This window comes from Mustelus asterias, chromosome 14, assembly GCF_964213995.1.
Source record: "Mustelus asterias chromosome 14, sMusAst1.hap1.1, whole genome shotgun sequence".
NCBI classification, from domain to species: domain Eukaryota; kingdom Metazoa; phylum Chordata; class Chondrichthyes; order Carcharhiniformes; family Triakidae; genus Mustelus; species Mustelus asterias.
The window spans coordinates 51796609-51820699 of NC_135814.1; the positions used below are offsets into that span (position 1 = coordinate 51796609).

A 24091-nucleotide genomic window follows, 5' to 3' on the forward strand; every position below is an offset into this window, starting at 1 on the left:
GTTTATTTGGAATCACAAACTTTTGGTACGCTGCTCCTTCATCAGGTGAGCACTCACCTGATGAAGGAGCAGTGTTCTGAAAGCTTGTGATTCCAAATAAACCCATTGGACTTTAACCTGGTGTTGTGAGACTTCTTACTGTGCCCACCCCAGTCCAATGCCAGCACCTCCACATCATTTTCTAATGGCAACATTTATTAACATTGTGGTTAGGAACAAAATCAAGTACTTAGGATGCATTGAGCCCTGAAGGGAAAAAAAAACAAACAAAGCTCCTGCCTGGTAACAAATAGACGTATTATTTGTGATCATTAGAAGTGTCTATTTTAAAAATCTATTGCGAAAACAATTGCTTTTTACCCATCAAGCCTTACAATTTTACAAAACTTTCAGAATTTTACCTTGCCAAGTTTTTCCTTTCTCTCTTCACAATCAGGCATATTTCGGAAACTCGGTGGAATGTACCAGAAGCAAACATTGGTGTGCTCCGGCTGCAAGAGAAATGGAGAATGATAAACTGAAAAACATCCTTACATGAATATTTATTTCCAAGGCCATGAAGGTGTCAGTATAAACACATAGGGCATAAAATTGTGACAGCACTATTAAACTGGAGTTAAGTTCTTTCTCAACCAATAAATATGCAGTACCACGTCACATTCCTCTGAAGAGGTTCTGTGGGTTGACCACTGAAACACAGGCATTGGGGAGGCTACGAGATGTGAAAGTCCAGTCAAAGGGAAGAGCCTCTTTTGAAAATGGAAAGATTCAGGGAGAGAGTTACAGAAGGCAAGGGCCAAGTGGCTGAAAGAGAAGCCACAGAGAGTGTGGGGGACAAAAGCTTATCGTTGCATTAATGAATGTGGGGAGGAGAAAGCAGCTAATGACAGCCTACAAATAAAAAAGGAGGAATGGGAGGAGAGCAAATTAAAATCACAACACTTACTTCTGCCTCAAATACCATTTGATATCCATCCCTCTTTTTAATTTTGTTGTAGAGGTACATTGCCAGGTCCAAGCACTTGTTAATTTGGTTTTCAAATCCCACCGTACCCTGCAATGAAATGTGTAGCAAAACAATTCAATATTAACTCATTAGACATGGAGAACTTAAAACCGTGTTTGATAATCCAGTCTGCATGAAGCAAGAACAGTGGTGTTAAATTACACAAACATTCCATTACCAGCGATATTACTTCAAGGGAGTCAAATGTTATGCTTATTATAAGCAAAGTGGATGTTGGGTGGCACGGTGGCACAGTGGTTAGCACTGCTGCCTCACAGTGCCAGGGACCTTGGTTCGATTCCTGGCTTGGGTCACTGTCTGTGTGGAGTTTGATCATTCTCCCCATGTCTGTATGGGTTTCCTCCGGGTGCTCCGGTTTCCCCCCACAGTCTGAAAGACGTGCTGATTAGGTGCACTGACCTGAACAGGCACTGGAGTGTGGCGACTAGGGGAATTTCGCAGTAACTTCATTGCAGTGTTAATGTAAGCCTTACTTGTGACTAATAAATAAACTTTACTTTGGATAGTATAATACTCATCCCCGATGAAGAACTTGGAAGCAAATTGTTAATTAGAATTGATATGCTTATTAAGTTCGGATAGATTCACATATGAACCAAGAATTTACTTATCTATAGCAACTCTCGCATATAGAAATGTGTTCCAGAAAGTATTTTTGTCCAGAAGGGAAATAGGTGAGTACAGAGCAGGAGGGAGAAAAGGGTTGGGGTTGAGGTTGGGGGTGAGGGGGAGGGTGGGGGGGGGGGGGGGGGTGAAAGAGGTTGGTGGTTAATGGGTTAATTAAGCTTAGTAAGAGACTGTGAGATGACAGATGAGAAACAATGAAGTATATAAAGGTGGGAGAGCAGCATAATCAGGAATAAGACAGGAGGGTTGGCAAGTGGCAGAAATTATTGGATGAAGTGGAAGCAAGTGAAGCAGGTGAACAGATAGCTTTAATTTTGGACATAAAAACATCCAATGATGAAACTAATAATGAACACTGTAATGCGGATGGGTGAAGGATGACTGGTGTGAAGAAGAGTTTAGAGTTTCAAGCAGTGTGCTGGTGGAGTTTGAGTTCCAGTTGCTCACCAGGTGCACTAAAAGGTACAATTGACAGATTTGGGAGGGCGCAGGAATGAGAATTGTCGTGGGAGCTGCACAGTGGGTTAGGAGAATAACTGGGATTTAGGGAGAAAGCCGAAAAGAGGAGCTCCGAATTCAAGTCGCCCTACTACAGTCACAAACTGCAACAGATCAGTTTCATTAAACGTCTGACTTTGTTGCAGCATTTCTAGTGTTCTAATACAAAGCATCTATACCACAATCAAGAGATAAATTGGGATCTAAATACTTGGAATATTAAAACTGGCAACAGTTTGTGATGATGTGGAGATGCCGGCGTTGGACTGGGGTAAACACTGGGCTAAACAGTTTGTGAGTCAGCACTCCAGTGAGAGTAGTCTAAACACAGACGTTTTACTTCTTGTCTTAAGGTGAGATGATTTTTTTCACGGGTCATGAAAATCTAAGCAGAAATGAGTTAGCACTGTCTTCCTGGTGACAGAACATAATTATTATTTAAATTCAAATCCATATTGAAATTAAATCCAAAACTTTGGGCACAACTTTAAACCTGCCCACCCAGTCTGGGGTTTCCCATTCTACATAGAACAGTACAGCACAGAACAGGCCCTTCGGCCCACGATGTTGTGCCGACCTTCATCTGAAACCAAGATCAAGCTATCCCACTCCCTACCATCCTGGTGTGCTCCATGTGCCTATCCAATAACCGCTTAAATGTTCCTAAAGTGTCTGACTCCACTATCACTGCAGGCAGTCCATTCCACACCCCAACCACTCTCTGCGTGAAGAACCTACCTCTGATATCCTTCCTATATCTCCCACCATGAACCCTATAGTTATGCCCCCTCGTAATAGCTCCATCCACCCGAGGAAATAGTCTTTGAACGTTCACTCGATCTATCCCCTTCATCATTTTATAAACCTCTATTAAGTCTCCCCTCAATCTCCTCCGCTCCAGAGAGAACAGCCCCAGCTCCCTCAACCTTTCCTCATAAGACCGACACTCCAAACCAGGCAGCATCCTGGTAAATCTCCTCTGCACTCTTTCCAGCGCTTCCACATCCTTCTTATAGTGAGGTGACCAGAACTGCACGCAATATTCCAAATGCGGTCTCACCAAGGTCCTGTACAGTTGCAGCATAACCCCACGGCTCTTAAACTCCAACCCCCTGTTAATAAAAGCTAACACACTATATGCCTTCTTCACAGCTCTATCCACTTGAGTGGCAACCTTTAGAGATCTGTGGATATGGACCCCAAGATCTCTCTGTTCCTCCACAGTCATCAGAACCCTACCTTTGACCCTGTAATCCACATTTAAATTAGTCCTACCAAAATGAATCACCTCACATTTATCAGGGTTAAACTCCATTTGCCATTTTTCAGCCCAGCTTTGCATCCTATCTATGTCTCTTTGCAGCCTACAACACCCCTCCACCTCATCCACTACTCCACCAATCTTGGTGTCATCAGCAAATTTACTGATCCATCCTTCAGCCCCCTCCTCTAAGTCATTAATAAAAATCACAAAGAGCAGAGGACCAAGCACCAATCCCTGCGGCACTCCGCTAGCAACCTGCCTCCAGTCCGAAAATTTTCCATCCACCACCACCCTCTGTCTTCGATCAGACAGCCAGTTACCTATCCAATCGGCCAACTTTCCCTCTATCCCACACCTCCTTACTTTCATCATAAGCCGACCATGGGGGACCTTATCAAACGCCTTACTAAAATCCATGTATATGACATCAACCGCCCTACCTTCATCAACACACCTAGTTACCTCCTCAAAAAATTCTATCAAATTTGTGAGGCACGATTTGCCCTTCACAAATCCGTGCTGACTATCCCGGATTAATCCGCATCTTTCTAAATGGTCGTAAATCCCATCCCTAAGGACCTTTTCCATCAATTTACCAACCACCGAAGTCAGACTAACCGGTCTATAATTACCAGGGTCATTTCTATTCCCTTTCTTAAACAGAGGAACAACATTTGCCACTCTCCAGTCCTCTGGCACCATCCCCGTGGACAGCGAGGACCCAAAGATCAAAGCCAAAGGCTCTGCAATCTCATCCCTCGCCTCCCAAAGAATCCTAGGATACATTTCATCAGGCCCAGGGGACTTATCGACCTTCAGTTTATTCAAAACTGCCAATACATCCTCCCTCCGAACATCTATTTCCTCCAGCCTATTAGCCTGTAACACCTTCTCTTCCTCAAAAACATGGCCCCTCTCCTTGGTGAACACTGAAGAAAAGTATTCATTCATCACCTCGCCTATCTCTACTGATTCCATACACAAGTTCCCACCACTGTCCTTGACCGGCCCTAACCTCACCCTGGTCATTCTTTTATTCCTCACATAAGAGTAAAAAGCCTTGGGGTTTTCCTTGATCCGACCCGCCAAGGACTTCTCATGTCCCCTCCTAGCTCTCCTCAGCCCCTTTTTCAGCTCGTTCCTTGCTAACTTGTAACCCTCAGTCGAGCCATCTGAACCTTGTTTCCTCATCCCTACATAAGCTTCCCTCTTCCTTTTCACAAGACATTCCACCTCTTTTGTGAACCACGGTTCCCTCACTCGGCCATTTCCTCCCTGCCTGACAGGGACATACCTATCAAGGACACCCAGTATTTGTTCCTTGAAAAAGTTCCACTTTTCATCAGTGCCTTTCCCTGACAGTTTCTGTTCCCATCTTATGCCCCCTAATTCTTGCCTAATCGCATCATAATTACCTCTCCCCCAATTCTGTTCCCATTATATTTTTGCTCATTTGTACTTTAGCTGCTATTTTTGGACACAAAGTTCCCACTGCTCACCACACGCAGAGGCTCATTAATTGTTACAAGGAAACAGCGGGCCTTCATGGCCCAAACATTCCAAGCATGATCACCTCTAGAACAAAGAAGAAAAATTAATCTTCCAACAAAACAAATGAAAAATGAAGCTGGTTTCAAGCTAAAAGTTGTAACATTTGCTAACTCGTAAAGTAACTGTGCTTCAGCAAGGGAATTCAGTGTTAATGAGAATCTGGTGTGAGAATGGAAGAAGGAATCTGGCCACTGGCCTGATCTTGAGAGGCATGTATTGGAATGGATCCTGGAAAATTGTCAGCAAGGTTACATCATCACCAGAAATGTAATGTGTATTAATGCACCTAAGGGGGCCAAATCAAACCCTGAGTGCAAAGATTCCAAAGCAACAGTTAGTTGGTGGATCTGGTTTTTGAACTAAAAGTATTGCGGCAAAAGACCAAGATCGCTCAGAGACTACAAAATACTTCAATGTCAAAATGACCAGTTTCCAGTGATTCATCATCAGACAGCGGAAAAAGCACAAGTTCCCATTAGACCCCATCGGCAACATGCTTGAAACACCATGAATTTCGATTTGCCCAGCAACCCAACTGTGGAGTGGAAAGACTCATAAAAAAGTGCTAGTGAAAAGCACAGGACATAAGAAGACAAGATTCACAATAGCATGAGTGTGCATGGCTGACGGAACAAAAATAAAGGCAATGGTCTTTTTCAAATGTAAAACCGTGCTGGAAATCAAGCTTCCCTGCAGGAGTTGTTGTGCATGTTCATGACAGAGGTTGAATGGATGAGGATGGAGTGAAATTATGGATTGATAATGTGTGGAATAGGAATCCTGGCGGCCTGTGCAGATAATGCAGCTTTTGAGTGTGGATCCCATACCACTGATGAGATCAAGAAGCACCTGTGAAGAAATAACACCCAAATTGCAGTTATACCAGCAGGTCTAATATCTACAGTTCAACCTTTTTATGTGTGCCTCAACCATTCAAGGATCAGAAGGGGAATCTTATTTTAAAAAATCGAAGTGCAGGATGGGTGGGAAAATGGGAGAGTTTCTCACCCATTTTTTGGGTAAATTCAAATCCAGAATTTTATGCACCCAATGCAGGAAAAAATGGGCTAAACCAATCCTCACCTGTAGGGGAAGGGGATGGGACTTAAATTGCCAGAAAGCCTACAGTGGCAGCAGAGGGTGCCATTGCGTATGTGCAGACCTCTGTGGCTGCACATGTACAATGGTAACTAGCAGAGCCTGACAGGTCTGAGAAAGACACCTGTCAGGCCTCTGCTGCTGCAGCCAGCCTCGACCCAGCCTGACCTCCTTGGGGGCCTCAATGGCTTCTGGTTCTACCAATGAGGCCATCATGACTGGTCCTCTTCATGGGGACCAAATGTTTTCCTCACGGAGAGGACTTCTCCCGGTGAGGCCACATAGGCAAGTGAGCCTAGGCGATTAAGCGCCGGGCTCACTAATTTCATTTAAATTATACTGAAATTTGATTTAAATAATTTATTCAGCCTTGCACCGGAAATAGGCACGAGGCTGACCTTGCCAGATAACCAGTGCCGGTAAGGTCGTGAGAGGCGAGAAATCGAGCGTAAACCTGATTTCTCGGCTCTCGCGTGATCTTACCACTTGCCCTGCCAATCAGCTGGTGGGGCGTGACGGTAAGATCGCCCCCCCCACCCCCACCGCCACCGCCCATGTTTGTGCCAAATGGAATAGGTGGATGGTTAATGGAGAAAAACTTTTCTAAAGAATGAAAATGCTTCATATTTTGTTGGTTATATCATCAAATTGTGGAATGCTATTCGTTAACAAAGTGTCATCAGATTATTCAAAAAATGCAAAATATCCAATTCAACAGATAGAGAGGAAGATGATTTGTTGTGAAGCTGAAGACACCACATCTGATCCAGAGTGAGATCCTTACAATCCCTGTCAGAAACCCATACTGTCACTCAATCTCCACATACAGAGACAGGCAACTCCCATCCCCGGCTGACCGGGGAGCACCACAGAACCCTCACCAAAGAAGGGCATCATCCCCCTCTACCCACAAATAATGGGTCATCCCCCAACACCGTGCAGGTATGAGGGTGACCCCACCCAACCCCCAGCCAGTCAAGCTGCCCCTCAGTCACCCACTCAGCCTCCCCCCCCGAGACACCCACAGCCCTCTCCCAACAAAGACCCCCATATCCCCCTCCCCCCAATGCCCCCATGGCCTTCCTCCACTCAGACCCCCTCTTAGTCCCCCTTCCCCCTCAGACATCCCATCTGCCACCCTCCCTCCTCAGACCACCTCACTCACCTCCCCTCCAAACTTAGCCCCCCACAGATCCCTTCCCCCTCAGACCCCCCATTCAACCCCCTTCTCTCTCAGAACCCACACAGCCCCCCTAATTGTCTTACAATTAGTGGGTTTGCGTAATTATCGGGTTGCCGTCCACTCCGGGTGGCAGCCCGATCGGATCCACTGGTGGGTCTGATAAATCCTGATTGCCATGCCGCCCGTTGAGAATCCTGATTTTTGGTCGATACCCCATTCAGCGAGGCAATTGGGATTCCGGCGCATCATCTGCCAAGGCTGAAGAATCCTGCCCAGGAACTTCACACCTGCCAATGTCTGTTTCCATCCCCACACACACCTTCTCATAAAGGCCCTCACTTTCCAAGGCTTCTGTAAAGATTTGTTTGTTCACAAAGATCTACATTTCCCCTTCCATCATCTCACCCTTTAAAGTTGGAAGAGACCACAGAAATGTACTCGTAACTCCACGGGGTAGATCTTTACTCTGTAACAGTCTCAAATGGCGAGTTAACAGTCATATTTCTCCTGATTTGAAGCAATGGACAGTGGGAGAGATGAAGAGTCGGGACTGTTGACTCAGTGTCATCTGTTTCACACTATATACAAGATCCACCCTTGCGTGACTGAGCCACTTGTACTTCCAACAAAATTCACCAGCGGCACCACATTCTCTTTATCTACAACTACTGCTTACCACATTGTTTCACTGGCAATATGATAAAGTTTACTTATCAATCACAAGTAGTCTTACATTAACACTGCAATGAAGTTACTGTGAAAATCCCCTGGTCACCACACTCTGACGCCTGTTTGGGTACACTGAGGGAGAATTTAGCATGGCCAATGCACCTAACAAGCGCGTCTTTTGGACTGTGGGAGGAAACCGGAGCATCCGGAGGAAACCCACGCAGACGCGGGGACAACGTGCAGACTCCACACAGACAGTGACCTAAGCCGGTAATCGAATCCGGGTCCCTGGCGCTGTGAGGCAGCAGTGCTAACCACTGCCACCGTGATCCAAATGCACTGAAACATTTAACTGGGCACTTTGTTAATTTGGTGCAAAAAATACTTTCATAATCATGAACAAGTTGCACAATGATCTCAAAGGGAAGCAGTAATGGTTTTGGTTGCAATCCATAATACTTATATCAGAACATTGTTTCAATTTAAGCACATAAAAATCTTTGCAAATTCTCTCACATTTTGTGAAAACAAAATTCTGGTAGATAGAACCCCTGACCCAGGGCATGACGGTGATGCTGAACTTAAGAGATAGAGGGCAGGATTTTCCTACATGTTTCAAGACCAGACTGTCAGGCTCATATGGAGGTCAGAAGGCGGTACTGCATGGGAAACAATCACTCATATTGATTTTCTTTGAACTGGCAAATTAATGACCAAAGGGCAAGCATACCATTAAAATAAGAGTTCACAACTTGGAAGCAGCAGCAGAATGCCAAGTTAGGTAAGTGAGGGAGAGGGTGCTTCAAAATGGAGGTATGTAGCATGTAAAATGAAAAATGGCCGCTGCTGTCAGGCCAACATTGTGGAGAGGGAGCTCCCCCCAGCAAGGCCACAGCTAAAATCAGCTGGCAAGGAGGGCCTCATAGTCTATCTGGAGTGCTGCGTCACCTCAGTCTACCATCGGGAGACTGGCTCCAGGTAGCTACACTATTCCCCACCACCTACAGGGACCAAGAAGCTGAATAAAAATCCCAGTTAACTTTGGACAATAAATCTTAGTTTATTGTAGTTTTTAGGTAATGCAATTGGGTACCTGCTGTCGGTTGTTAGCCCCGCTGAATACCCCCTCTATCCCGCCTCCAGGAACATGGCCCACGGGTGGGATTCAGCCAGGGAATTTGCACTTGGCTAAGGGCTTGAAATTCTGAACCTGCCTGCATTGTTATTGCTTGGATGATAATTAAAAATCCCTCTGATTGAGACTGAGGACCTCTTCCCTTTTATACAAATTAGATGTAACACTAATCATTGCAGTTTCTGCTTATAGCTATAGCCTGAAGGCACAATACTAATGGCAGCATCACCAGGAATGCAATAGGAACCTGGCTGATGGACTCATGGAAATTCTTCAAAGTGTAATTTGGACCAATTTAGCATTACATCAGGTAAAAATTAGATCTTCTTTCACAACCATAAATGGGTGCAACAGGAGTCAATTTCAGGGCCCAACATCCTGCATACCTGTGCTTGAAATATGTTTGGCTCAGTATGGGGTCTGGCCATTCTTCAGGCACGACCCCACACACAGGTAAATGAGAGGCCTCATTCATGTTTTAGGAGCCCTCTCTTCAATTGGATTGCAATGAGGGCAGTGGGCTCTGAACCTGCTCCCCTCAGGATTCTTCAGCGGTCACTTTTTAAAAATTCATTCATGGGCTAGGCCAGCATTTATTGCCCATCCCTAGTTGCCCTTGAGAAGGTGGTGGTGAGCTGCCTTCTTGAACCACTGCAGTCCCTGAGTATAGGTACACCCACAGTGCTGCTAGGGAGGAAATTCCAGTATTTTCACCAGTGACAAATGAAAGAATGGATATCTTTCCTTGTCTGGAAGGTGTGTGACTTGGAATGGAGCATCCAGGTGGTGGTGTCCCCATGTATCTGCTGCCCTTGTCCATCTAGGTGGAAGCAGTTGTGGGTTTGGAAGGTGTTGCTTAAGGTGCCTGAGTGAGTTCCTGCAGTGCATCTTGTAGATGGTACACACGGCTGCTTCTGTGCATCAGTGGTGGAGGGAATGAATGTTTGTGGAAGGGATGCCAATCAAGTGGGATGCTTTGTCCTGGATGGTTTTGAGCTCCTTGAGTGTTGTTGGAGCTGCTTTCATCCAGGCAGGTGAATGGGGGTTTTAAAACTACCCTGTGGAGTGAGGAGGAGCTACAACATCCCTCCCAAATCTTACTGAGATCTGCTGAAATTGGCCCCTCGCCTGTTCTGGTTCACTGGGTCTCCCAATAGGTTTTCTGTTGGCAGTTTTTTTTAATTCATTTGTGGTACATGGGCATCGCTGGCTGGCCAGCATTTATTGCCCATCTCTAGTAGCCCTTGAAGCAGTTGAGAGTCAACCACATTACTGTGGCTCTGGAGCCACATATAGGCCAGACCAGGTAAGGACAGTAGATTTCCTTCCCTTAAAGGACATTAGTGAACCAGGAGGGTTTTTCCAACAATCGACAATGGTTTCATGGTCATCAGTAGATTCTTAATTCCAGATATTTTTTATTGAATTCAAATTCCACCATCTGCCGCGGCAGGATTCGAACCCGGATCCCCAGATCAGGAGCTGAGTTTCTGGATTAATAGTCTAGCGATAATACTGCCTCCCTGCAGTTGATATAACATGATGTGGAGATGCCGGCGTTGGACTGGGGTGAACACAGTAAGAGTTTTAACAACACCAGGTTAAAGTCCAACAGGTTTATTTGGTAGCAAATACCATTAGCTTTCGTAGCGCTGCTCCTTCGTCAGATGGAGTGAAAATGTGCTCTCAAACAGGGCACAGAGACACACAATCAAGTTACAGAATCAGTATTCTGTAAATAAACCTGTTGGACTTTAACCTGGTGTTGTTAAAACTCTTACTGTGTTGATATAACAGTCAGATAAGCTGATTCTGCAGATGTGACAGGTGCCATTCACTCATTCAAATTAAAGAAATGAGGCCCAAAGTCCAATTTCAGATGGGCCTCAGGTTAAAAGCTGAAGGATTCTGTACAGCCTCTGGTTATATGCCCAAGAAAGGGTGAAAAGCAATTTCATGCCTCACAATTCCAAGGTCATCGTGTAGCAGATCTGAGCATGTACAAGGAAGCAATAGGTTGGTAAGATTGTTGTCTTGACTTTTGTTTCAGCTACAACTGAGAGAGTTATTTTCAGTGGTTCTTCTCATAATCTCATTATTATTTATTTTTTCTTTAATTCTTGGGAAGAATTCTTAGAGTAGAGATCAGATGGCGTCGGGTTAATTCAAAATTAAATGAATGCATTTCAATATGCATATGGACCAGAGAAGAGTAATCAGCTGCATTATATACTGAGGGTGAATTCTCAGCATCCCAGTATATGTGCCAGAGGATCTGGTTGGCGGGTTTGCTCCACCTTAAATTTTCAGCCTTTAAACATTACAAGGTGTGACTTCCCCCTCTTCAGGAAGGGGTTCTGACTCTCAAAAAGCTGCTGACCAACTGGGGGCCCGCAGCTCTGCAGCACCCCCAGGAAAAGAGGCCACTGTCAGTATTGCAGTCTGGTCAAGAGGGCGACATGCGACAATGAATCCAAACCTCAAGGTATGCCCAGGATCTTGCCGGTGCCAACCAGGCACAAAATCCTTAGAAAAATATTGGCTGCTGATCAGGCCACTTCTGATTTACTGCCATGCTCTCTGTGACATGTTCAAATTACAAGCCAAGCAAAGTTTGGAGCAAGTTTATAACAGCAAGATCAGCACGCAAGACGGTGAAATTCACTGTGGACTCTGCTGATCTCACTGTTGCAAGAAATTCTGGTCCAATTTTACTTCTGCTGACAGCATCTCTTCTAACACATCAGAAAATCTGGGGTCTTTCCAACAGCAGAAACTCTGAGAAAGCTGCTTCTTCTGCTGTGCCATTGAGAGGTGATGCGCTGATTTAACTAACTGCAGCCTTTTAATTGCTGCAACGGAAATGCACTCTTCTCCCTCCCATCCGCAATAAGCCAAAGAAGGATAGTTTGTTGCCCCCCCCCCCCCCCCCCCCACAGTGTCCAGTACAGTGGATGATTCTAGAGGAGAAGGCTACTATAATGGGTTAGAGCAAAGCATCAAGGGGGGTGATCCTGAGCCCACACTTGCCGTCCACAGGAATGGCGGTGAGGGCTCAAGATTCGGTGAAACCTCAGAAGTCATGGATCTCACTGGCAAGATCGCAATTTCTGGGGTTTTGCTGCCCCTCGCCGGTGACATAAGGAGGTTCGCACTAATAACAACCCCTGAGATCTTTATGTTGGGCTGAGGGGCAGGTTTATTCATGTTCTGATTGCCCTTTAAACATGGCGCCCCAATCTCAGGACAGCCAGGCTTTGTCGGTGTGTTTAGGCCCTGTCCCCAACCCCCCATGCCCCCACCCTCCCCTCCTACTTGACAGCATAAAACATGCCTAGCTGTTTTTTAGTGGCAGAATGTGGTAAGAGAAACACGTTGTTTTTCTCGCCGGAACCAACATTCTTGCATTTTTTGGTAAGATTTCACCCATAGATTTTATAGCACAGAAAGAGGCCCTTCAGCCTACTAGCCACCAAGCACCTATCTACTCTAATGCTATTTTCCAGCACTTGGTCCATAGCCTTGTATGCTATGGCATTTCAAGTGCTCATCCAAATGCTTCTTAAATGCTGTGAGGGTTCCTGCCTCTACCACTCTTTCAGGCAGTGAGTTCCAGACTCCCACCACCTCTGGGTGAAAATGTTTCTCCTCAGGTTCCCCTCGGCCTTGTCTTCTCTAAGGAAAACAACCCCAGCCTAACCAGCCTCTCTGCATAGCTGAAACGCACCAACTCAGGCAACATTCTGGTGAAGCTCCTCTGCACCCTCTCGAGTGCAATCACATCTTCGTGGTGCTTTCAAACTGATAAGTGTTAGGATCGCCTTGTTCACAAATTCACTCATGGGAGAGAGCCCGCAGGCCTCTTCTATAGGATAGTGGTTCGGGAATCCTGTAAAAAAGAACAACCTGGAATGGATCCGCCTAGTGAAATCTGCTCGGAGGGTGGCATATAGAATATAACTGTTAATAGTAGTTTCCAAAGGCTTAGATTTTATTTAAAGGGATCGTTGCATTGTTGTTTAGCAAGGAAGGAATCATGATTGGAAAAAAGCACACCACTTTTATATTTAATGAGACTATTGGGGCTGTAGTTGAACACATTGCAGCAAAGAGCTGCAGGACTTCCACAGAATCCTTTATGTTTATTAGTGTCCACAGCCAGCTATATACTCCCATCTTACACATGCAGCCTTACAATTCCTCTGCTAAAACCTTAGTTACGCTGCCAGAACAGTGACCTTTTATACTGTCTGCCTATTGAAGATGATGTTCCACAGTTTGGGCAGCACAGTGGCACGGTGCAAACTCCACACAGATAGTGACCCAAGCCGGAAATCGAACCCGGGTCCCTGACACTGTGAGGCAGCAGTGCTAATCACTGTGCCATCGTGCCACCCTTTTATACAGCCAACTGAGGGAACTTAATATGTGTAAGACCTTTAACTCCAAAGCAGGCCACCCTTAGTGTAGCAGCTTCCAACAGGACAGCAGGGAACATCCTCAATTCATATCCCATTGGGCAGGAAAAATCTCCTGTCTTTCAATTCATATTGCTGACATGTTTCAACAAGATTACCTTTTCTGGAATTGGACACAATTAACCATCAGTTGGAGAGAACCATGGGTCTTATTGGTACTGTTCAGTCTGTTGTCCATTGATTACTGTTCTTGGATAGCCAGTGCCCAGTACCAGCAGCCTGACAGATAGATGCACACCCGATCCTCCTCTCTCACACAATAACAGCTCAAGCGCATTCTCTGGCCAATCCCCTTATTTGGTAAGAGAGACTGCCGACCAAAAACACTGGAGATGCAACATGTCAACATCTTGATATCCCAACATGCCGCTAATCCTTCCCAGAACACATACACTAGGAGAGGAAGGACTCCACATTCACATACACGTGTTGAACTTAGGAGGAGCAGCAGACAAGACAAAAGAAGAAGAGCAGGAAATTGCACTGCGATAGCAAGAGAACCAGTGGCCAGTTTATGATAATTGAGGCAAAGAAAGAATTACTTTCAGTTGCTGAAGTTCATGATTTTGTCTCCACTGTTTGTAAGTTTATAGCTGTGATGATATGCAATGAATGGGATCTTTGTTTGAACTGTAGTGCAGAGGATTGTGAATGCTGTGGATTCTCGGCTGGAATAAACTGTTCATGAAGTTGGGAAAGCTGGTTCTGAGGAAAGGTGTCCCAAAGACAATGGCTCTGGACAACCCTGTGTACTAACAGAAGGCTCTCCTCAGCAGCACCAGCTGCTGGCGCGAGGGACCTCCTCCCTCATTGCTTTCTGTCACTTTACTTTTATATCTGGGTCCGAATTCTCCAGCCTCCGTCAGCGGGTTTTTGGGCAGGAAGAGGCAACACGCCAATCACTAGTGGCAGGATCTTCTATCTCGCTGCTGTCTATGGGATTTCCCATTATGGTCACCCCACGGAAACCCGTGATGGGGGGGGGTATGCTGCCAGGGGGGAACAGCCCCTTTATAAACAGCTGGGGAATTCTGGCTATGGTCTATAAAAGTCCTCTTTCCAAAGGGAAGTTTTGGAACATGCAGCTCTACATTACAATGCTGAATGATTGTTCAGGTCCTTATTACAATGCCCCATCAGAGCTATTGGGCAGAATTCCCCATTTCTGAGACTAAGTGTGGTGACAGCCAACTCTGGTGACACCTGTACACTGACCAGAATGGTGTGATACCACACCACATTCAGCACTTGGAACTTTGTTAATTATATACAGGCGAGTTCCCCTCTGACTCTCCTCAGCTGATGTGTTCAAAGGTCCCGGTGCCATATTTAAATACCAGTCCAGCGCACTCATATCACTTTCTCCAGCCTACCTGTCTTCACCAGACTGTGCAGGACCTCAGAAACCCAGAGGGAAAAGGCTAGTAATCTCAAGAAAAAATCTGTTCCTTGATTTCCCCCAGAGTCCATCACCTGCGAGGCACCCATTCCCCACTTGGACCTCTACCCACTGCCTCTGGAGTCTTCATGCATCTCCTTCCAGTAAATGATGTGTACCCCTTTCACCCCCTTGTTTGTGAGCTTTACATGCAGAATTGTCGGGGTCCAGCTTTCTTTCCCTCGGTCTTCTCTCTGCCTGCTATTGTTTGTCTTCTTTATCCACCTTCTGCCTGCCATTGTGAACCCTCACCCCCCCTCCCCCCCCTCCCCACCCCCTTGAGCAGTCCTCCTTCCACATTGCTCCCCTTGTCTTCATCAAGCCACTCCCACCCTGCGAACTTCACCCCACGCTCCACCCCCAGTTGAACTCAGACCTTTGTGGTGGTTGCATGAGTCTCGCAGCACGGTGCTGTCCAGATAGACACCGGTGTTTGGCACTAGGGGGAAGGAGACCCCTGTACTCCCCAACTCCAGGCACAATACTGATCGGTCACACAGGAGGGTCAGTGGGTCCAGCAACACGGGGCTATCCATGAAGACTGTTGGACAACCTTTCCAATACTACCAAACCACCTCCCCATGTCATCTAGACTTTAAGAAGCAAATACATATTTTTGAACAGCAGCCGGAAGTCCCAGAGCTGGTGGCAGTTACTGCTGCAGTAAGCCTTTCCGTTTCCTCCCCTACTTCTGGGCAGAAGTTCCTTCTGCCTTTGTTCTTGAACAGAGAAGCTAAGAAGAAGAAGGCTTCATTTTCTCTATCCAGGCATTATTATAAAATGCTAGAGGAAATCTCCTCATCGTTTTAACTCAGACTGGGGATTACTGTAAAGGTTTCTAAGGCATTTGAGATTGCTAAAGGAAAACATATAAATTTATATTAAATATGACTTACATTTACATTTAAAAAGATTTGTACTACTAGCTGGACCGTGGTTAAATATTTAGATCTCCACAGCCATACACATTAAGGGTGACATACCTCACCTTTAATTTGACAGGTGCAGGAAGTAACTCCTGGTACTTATGTATTTAACCATCAGATAGTCAATTTCACTACAGCAAATATTTCCAATGTTCTGCAGAGCTGTAACTAGATCACATTTGTTACCAAGGCAACCTCTTTTGAAGCTACACTGCAAACCTGTAAGAGATGATTTTCCAGAATGTTCTGTTTCGTATAGGCATTCTTTACAGAAGCACCATTCAATAGTGATATTGGCATTTTAATAAGGAAAAAAAGTATCTGCAATCAACATCTGACCCAATTTAATGCATAGCTCAATCCTGCACGTTTGCCTGTAATCGAAACTAAATTACATTTCAATTTGAGATAACATTGCAATACGTCTTCTACATAATTTAAACCTTCACTGTTTTAAAGAGAAATCTGCCACAAATTGTAGCCAGAATTTCAGGGGATATGAAATCCTAATCTATGCCCACCACTCCAGCTCAACTGAAGTGAATAGGTAGACAATGATGAGCTCAAAAGCACAGGGGCAGAACTCCTACTCTTCATAAGACCATGAGGCATTGGAGCAGAATTAGGCCACTCGGCCCATCGAGTCTGCTCCGCCATTCACCATGGCTGATATTTTTCTCATCCCCAATCTCCTGCCTTTTCCCCATAATCCCTGATCCCCTTATTAATCAAGAATCTATCTATCTCTGGCTGAAGAAATTCCTCCTCATCTCTGTTTTAAAGGATCGTCCCTTTCGTCTGAGGTTGTGCCCTTTGGTTCTAGTTTTTCCTACTAGTGGAAACATTCTCTCCACATCCACTCTATCCAAGCCTCGCAGTATCCTGTAAGTTTCAATAAGATCCCCCTTCATCCTTCTAAACGCCAACGATTCCTCAACCGTTCCTCATACGACAAGCTCTTCATTCCAGAGATCATGTTTTCTGCAGGCGTGACTCACTAAACTACTTTTGTTTCACTTTGCTGACTTTTCATTTGTTACATTTTTGGGTTCTGGTGTCCCCTTTTCCAAGGACAAATTTAAAACATTTACACAACCGCAAACTGAGACAATCAGGTGTTTGCAACATGTCGAGCTGGCAATTCAGGACTTTGTCCAAGATTACTGTACCTTAGCTTTCCACATCAGCCAAAACTTGAAAATGTCCACATGGCGGCCGCACTGTATTGCTTTATCTCCTGTATCATAGGAAACATCATACTGCTTATCTTGCTGGAACAAGTATCCTGCACACATCTGATTGCAGCCCTGGAGAATACCCTAGAAACAAAGTATAACTGATTTTACTCCACATTGCCATAACAAAAAAAATCTTTCTGAAGGTTGTTTTTTACGAATACTTGTTTCAAGATACACATTTCTCTAAGCTATGTAGAGGAAAAGAAGAAAGTTAAAAACCACTGGAAGAAAAACCATTAAAACAGGCAAAACATTGAATGTCCTCAGATTTTTCCCTCTTCCATATTCTCCTGTTTAAATTCTTGTTCTTCAAAATGCTGGTCTGATAGAATGACTGCAGCTGGTCACATGCTGATAGCTCAAACCACCATCACTCTCAAGACTGGCCTTCAGAAAGTCTCTTCTAGGACAAAGAATGGAATCCTACCAGACGAAGCCACTGATATTGGACTTGGACTCACTGGACACTCCATGAATTTACAGCAATAACTTCTTTGATTTTGTGAGAGGACGTAAGGAAGTTAACTTTTATCTTTGAAACGGAATGAGACTCTGAAATATACAGAATGGCAGCGTACGCATCTTGTTGTTTGGAGTATTTGCTCCTGCACTGGACTGGCCTGTGTTGCAGTGATGACATCAGCTGATTTTTCCATCTCATTGCTCATCAGCCAGTTCTATGTCTGCTCACCTCAAGACTCACGTATCACGATATTGACCATCTTTGCCGTCATTCTGACAAGAGGTAAGCTTGGATTTAAACTCAGCATTTATTCATATAGACATGTTTTACAAGTTAAAAAGCACTAAATCGGCTAAGGAGTGATTAATTTGCGCATTTTTGCGGCTTGCGTCTTTGCTTTCTGTGGGACGAGGGTAGGTGGGGTTGGGAGGAGGGGTGATGCCATTGGGGGAGGGGCATGGCATCATTGGTGGGGTGAGGGCCCTGAAATTAAGATGAGTGCAGGGTCCCACAAAGTGTAAGTTTGCCACTGTAGCTGTCCGATATTTCTATATGCCTGGGGCTTCCGAGTGGGAGTGGAGGAGAGTTGGGATGGTTGCAATCAGTTATGACTAGAAGTTGGTTAAGTTGTTTTCAAGGGAATTAGCTTCTGATAGTGTTGACAGTACTGTAAGCAATCCCATTCATGCTTGGAGCATAACCTTTTCTTATTGTGGAGGCAGCAGGGTGTTGGGGTGGAGGTGCCGTGCAGTGCTTAGGTCAGCATGGGACAGTAGGGCTGAAATGCAGCTTGGTGCGGCAGTACAGACAAATAGGGTTCAGCTGAAGAGGTTTGGTAGAGGGGAGTGGGCAAAATGGAATGACAGTATAAGTAGCAAGAAATATGAGGCTGGATTTAAGGCAGCACAACTTGAGAGGAGAGGATGCACCATGTCTTGCAAAAGGACTTACAGGGAGATAAATATAGAGCCTATAGTTTAAAGGCAACCGGTCAACATCACGGGCACGCATGATAGAAAGAGTGCAATAGAATTAAAGTGCTTCTTTAGAGGGATGCAGTAAGACTTTGCCTTGTACAATCTCCTGTAGCAGACTTCTTGTGGCATTGTTTCTGGTTTATTGGATGAAACACTGTTTTGTAACAGTAAAGATGTTATCAACAAAGTGTAATAGGGAAAGTGTTTCAGGAAGAAATGTGTGGTACTTACAGGAAATGCTTGCTTATCTGCAAATGTTTTAACATGCAGTAGTGTAGTGGTTATGTTACCAGATTAACCCATGAAAGCGAGTGCAGATCTCCCAGCAGTTTGAGCATTTGAATTCTGTTCTTTTAAAAATCTAGAAATAAAAAGCTGGCATCAGGAAGAGTGAACACGAAGCAGTCCAATTGGCTAAAGACTGGCCACAGCCTCCAACTGGAGTCCATCTTTAGACTTACAGTCCAAAGATGGCAGGTTAGGTGGATTGGCCATGCTAAATTGCTCCTTAGTGTCAAGGGGACTAGCTAGGGTAAATGCATGGGGTTATGGGGATAGGGCCTGGGTGGGATTGTGGTCGGTGCAGACTCGATGGGCTGAATGGCCTCCTTCTGCACTGTAGGATTCTATGATACTAACAGCCAGTTCTATGAACTGACTCATTAATGGTCTTTAAGAAAAGGGAATTGGTCTCACCTACATGTGAATCCAGTCGCACACCAACATGATTGATTTTTAACTGTCTGTAGCAACCCACAAAGTTGTATCAAACTGCAACACTCAATGGCTCGAGAAAAACATGCACCACCATCTCAGGAAAAATATGGGTAGCTAATAATTGGCAGCCATTGATACCCATATCCTGAAAATGAATAATATATATTTTTAAAAAGCTATCACATCTCTGGTGGCAATTAATCAGAAAATGCACTGAAGCATGACTTTAAAATGTGACATTTGAAGTGTGATGGTTGGAGTAAAATAACTATGACACTTACAGGAGATATGCACTAAATATAAGAGCTTGGATTTTCTACTCAGTGGCTACGTTGCCCGAAGTATGGTGGAGTTCTGACTCCATCTGTTATTCCGCAGTTGAAGCAATGTGACATATTCCTGTCAATCGCACATAATTAGAAAACACCCACCTCTCTGGTGTGATTCCAGCTGAGAATCTAAGCTAAGACTTTTGATGTATTACAGATAAAACATTGGCAAATGGTATGTGGTTTTAATTTCCATGTTTAATTACAATACATTTTACATTATGGTGTATATTGTGTTACCCTTAACTTTTCATTTATATTTTTCAGATAGCAGGAAACAGGCACTATATTTAGTTACGAATAAATTATTGAAAAATTTATAAAGTTTCAAGACTGCTTTAATTTTTAGCAGAAAAACTGCAACAGTTTTCACCACATTTTGGGAAAAAAAACAGACTTATCTTCAACCCATTTCCTGCCTCACAGTTTCCTGGACTGAAACATAGTCATGAAAATCCATCACCATCTTGAATGCTTTAAGACATGTGCTAATGGGTTTCCGTGGAAACAGTGGCATGTAGCTTTGATGGGTCAAATCTTCTCACACCATCCCTGACCCTGGCCAATTTTTCAGGGCCAGAACTATTTGACTCAATTTGACAGACTCTAAAATGGCTGAAATGTTTGATACAGGGTGGGGGAGAATATTGGGTGTGGCTGGCAGAGTAGGCTAAAGTGTAAAAATGCTTGCCTTTTGTTCCAAAATTTCCACCTTACCTCGCACAGTCACTCATTCTGCATTAGACAATTTGGCCAATTAAACTTTAAATCTTCTTGCGGCCCTGAATTCTGAACATTCTGAATTGCGTACATTGTTACAGTGCAAATGACAAGCAATGAGCCATTCTCATCATTTGCATCTAATTATAAAATGGCCTCAAATACTTGCATGGATGTGTTATAGGGTCACAGTTCCAGTGGGAAATTATAGAGTGGTGTCCAATGGTAAAATGCCTGATTTTCCTCTCTTCTCAAGTTATGCTGAAGAGACTATTCAGCCCTGTGAGTTGTTCATTTCTTTGCATGAAGGCTTATAATTTAAAAAATCTAGAAATAGGGGTAGGGCCTGGGTGGGATTGTGGTCAGTGCAGACTCGATGGGCCGAATGGCCACCTTCTGCACTGTAGGGTTTCTATGATTCTATGATTTAATCAGCCAGCCATTTCAGCATTGTCAAAAATATATTTCCTACTCTTTCCAGCTAACACTAGCTCGAATAGTCAGTTCTTATTCCCAGTGGTAATACTGCTTGCCATGGCTTGATACTTTCAATTTAGACCCTAATTAGGTTTTAACAGCCTTAATAACTCCACACATTAAGTTTAGGCTACCAATTTTAACAGAATTCTCTAGATTTATTATCATTTGGGGCAGTATTTTCACCTTCCCCAGGTAGGTGGGCGTACAAATTCACACCACCAGCCTGTTTGTCATTTTCGCGGAGGTGGGATTGAGAGCAGAAGGACTACCCTCCACCTCATTGGGAACAGGGCAGTGCTCCAGACAGTCTCTGAGACCCTTCCTGCTTGTCAGGTTACAGCTGTTCCCACAGGCGGCCCTGGGAAAGGGATCCTCCTCTACAATGGTGGCCTAGATGCTGTGGCCATTTCCTAATCCAGAATGTTTTAAAGTTGTTGAGAGGGTGCCTCAAGCTGCAGGTGCCCTCTCTCTCTCCCTTACCTGTAAAGACTGTCCTACTGAAGAGCCTGCCTACCATCCTTAATTATATGACAAATCCACCATCTGTAAGGAGAGAAAAGAGCTGACATTTTGAGTCCAGATGACTCTTCGTCAAAGCTCTGAGCTTTGACAAAGGGTCATCTGGACCTGAAACGTCAGTTCTTTTCTCTTCTTACAGATGCTGCCAGACCTGCTGAGATTTTCCAGCATTTTCTCTTTTGGTTCCACACCCACACTGTTTTTTACCCTTTGGGGAATAGTGGGGGACGAAATGAGAGGATTTCTGAGCTGATTATCAGCCTGTTGAACTGCGTTGAATGCTCCTTCCGTGGCAAATAAGTCCTGACGTTGGACTTGAACCCGCAGCTTCTGGTCCAGTTGTAGGGGCACTACCACTGCGCCACAAGGCCCCCCTCTGGACATTGATTCCTTGAAACTCAGCCAGCATTATAATACCTGATTCCAAATTCATTAAGCTGGTTGTCTGAACCATTTATCCAAGATTATCCAAGATGGCGCCAGAGCGAGGCGATTTCTTGCGAGCTGTGCCCAGCATACCTTCGAATTCTATATTTTATTCTTGTTCTATGCTTCTAAAACTTCATTCTACATTCTGCACTCTCTCGTTTCCTTCTCTATGAACGGTATGTTTTGTCTGTATAGCGCGCAAGAAACAATACTTTTCACTGTATGTTAATACATGTGACATTAATAAATCAAATCATTCATTTGAGACTTAGAACATAGAACAGTACAGCACAGAACAGGCCCTTCGGCCCACGATGTTGTGCCGAGCTTTATCTGAAACCAAGATCAAGCTATCCCACTCCCTATCATCCTGGTGTGCTCCATGTGCCGATCCAATAACCGCTTAAATGTTCCTAAAGTGTCTGACTCCACTATCACTGCAGGCAGTCCATTCCACACCCCAACCACTCTCTGAGTAAAGAACCTACCTCAGACATCCTTCCTATATCTCCCATCATGAACCCTATAGTTATGCCCCCTTGTAATAGCTCCATCCACCCGAGGAAATAGTCTTTGAACGTTCACTCTATCTATCCCCTTCATCATTTTATAAACCTCTATTAAGTCTCCCCTCAGCCTCCTCCGCTCCAGAGAGAACAGCCCTAGCTCCCTCGACCTTTCCACATAAGACCTACCCTCCAAACCAGGCAGCATCCTGGTAAATCTCCTTTGCACTCTTTCCAGCGCTTCCACATCCTTCTTATAGTGAGGTGACCAGAACTGCACACAATATTCCAAATGTGGTCTCACCAAGGTCCTGTATAGTTGCAGCATAACCCCACGGCTCTTAAACTCCAACCCCCTGTTAATAAAAGCTAACACACTATCAGCCTTCTTCACAGATCTATCCACTTGAGTGGCAACCTTCAGAGATCTGTGGATATGGACCCCAAGATCTCTCTGTTCCTCCACAGTCTTCAGAACCCCACCTTTGACCCTGTAATCCACATTTAAATTTGTCCTACCAAAATGAATCACCTCACATTTATCAGGGTTAAACTCCATTTGCCATTTTTCAGCCCAGCTTTGCATCCTATCTATGTCTCTTTGCAGTCTACAACAGCCCTCCACCTCATCCACTACTCCACCAATCTTGGTGTCATCAGCAAATTTACTGATCCACCCTTCAGCCCCCTCCTCTAAGTCATTAATAAAAATCACAAGTAGCAGAGGACCAAGCATTGATCTCTGTGGCACTCCGCTAGTAACCTGCCTCCAATCCGAAAATTCTCCATCCACCACCCCCTCTGTCTTCAATCAGATAGCCAGTTACCTATCCAATCGGCCAACTTTCCCTCTATCCCACACCTCCTTACTTTCATCATAAGCCGACCATGGGGGACTTTATCAAATGCCTTACTAAAATCCATGTATATGACTTATCCATAACTTCTTCACATTGAAACAAAATTTTGATTTCTGCAATAATGTAACTTTATATTTTGATCCAGACACTAAGCCAGATTTTGCAATTGCTGGCTTGTTGACACTTCATGGGCTTCGGGTGGCAACTGACTGTCATTGGACATTTTACCCAATGTGACGCCCTCTACAGAGTATCTGTGGCATGTGCAAGAAAGCACAGTGAGATTCTTCAAAAAGACTTGGAAGAATACTCACTGAAAGATGCAGGGGAACTTTAACTTTTTTAAATTGGCAGGTCTTCTGCAGATGGGGGGGTTAAAGGGGGGATAAAGATCTAAATCAAAACCACAACTTACCTCCAACCTGCCCACTTCCACTTCTAATGGATTCAGGATGGGAAATGGGGCGGGGGCAGGGGCGGGGGGGGGGGGGGGGGGGGGGGGGGGAGCGGTGGTGGCGGAACAGGCAGTCAACCTTACACCAGGAGGGAGATTGTCAACTTACATATTATAATAAAGTTGCATACCTAATTTATAGGCACCCATTTAAATTTAACTTTTGATGGCCAATTTTCCGGAAGCTTGGGAAATCCAGCAGCTGCAGGAGATGGGAACCCCCGGTCCTTCCAATCTACAATCTCCCACTGACTGTCCCATCATCCCCTCCTCCCCAAAGGCCTCTGTTCCATCCTCTGAAGGATTCAATCACTCCTGTGTAACCTCCATTACATCCTTCTGCATGACCTATCTCCAATTTCCCATTCAAGGCCTCTGACCCCCATTGAAACCTGAATATCCCTTCCTTTATGCCTCTGACCTTCCAGGGTTATCCCCTAGGATTTGACCTCCTCCCCAACCGCCTTTCACAGCCCTGGATTAGATCCTCCTCTTCTCTCTCTCT

General features: G+C 44.8%; 1 protein-coding gene across 1 annotated transcript in view; it reads right to left on the reverse strand.

The window, feature by feature from the left end:
* The window catches only part of gad1a (glutamate decarboxylase 1a), a 54122-nt gene that overhangs the window by 7425 nt on the left and 22606 nt on the right, over window positions 1-24091 (reverse strand). Inside the window, exons 11-13 of the mRNA XM_078228363.1 lie at window positions 17064-17213; window positions 947-1054; window positions 402-491 (exon numbers count right to left, since the gene is read on the reverse strand). Coding sequence (XP_078084489.1) covers window positions 402-491; window positions 947-1054; window positions 17064-17213 — 348 coding nt within the window. The remainder of the gene's footprint in view (window positions 1-401; window positions 492-946; window positions 1055-17063; window positions 17214-24091) is intronic.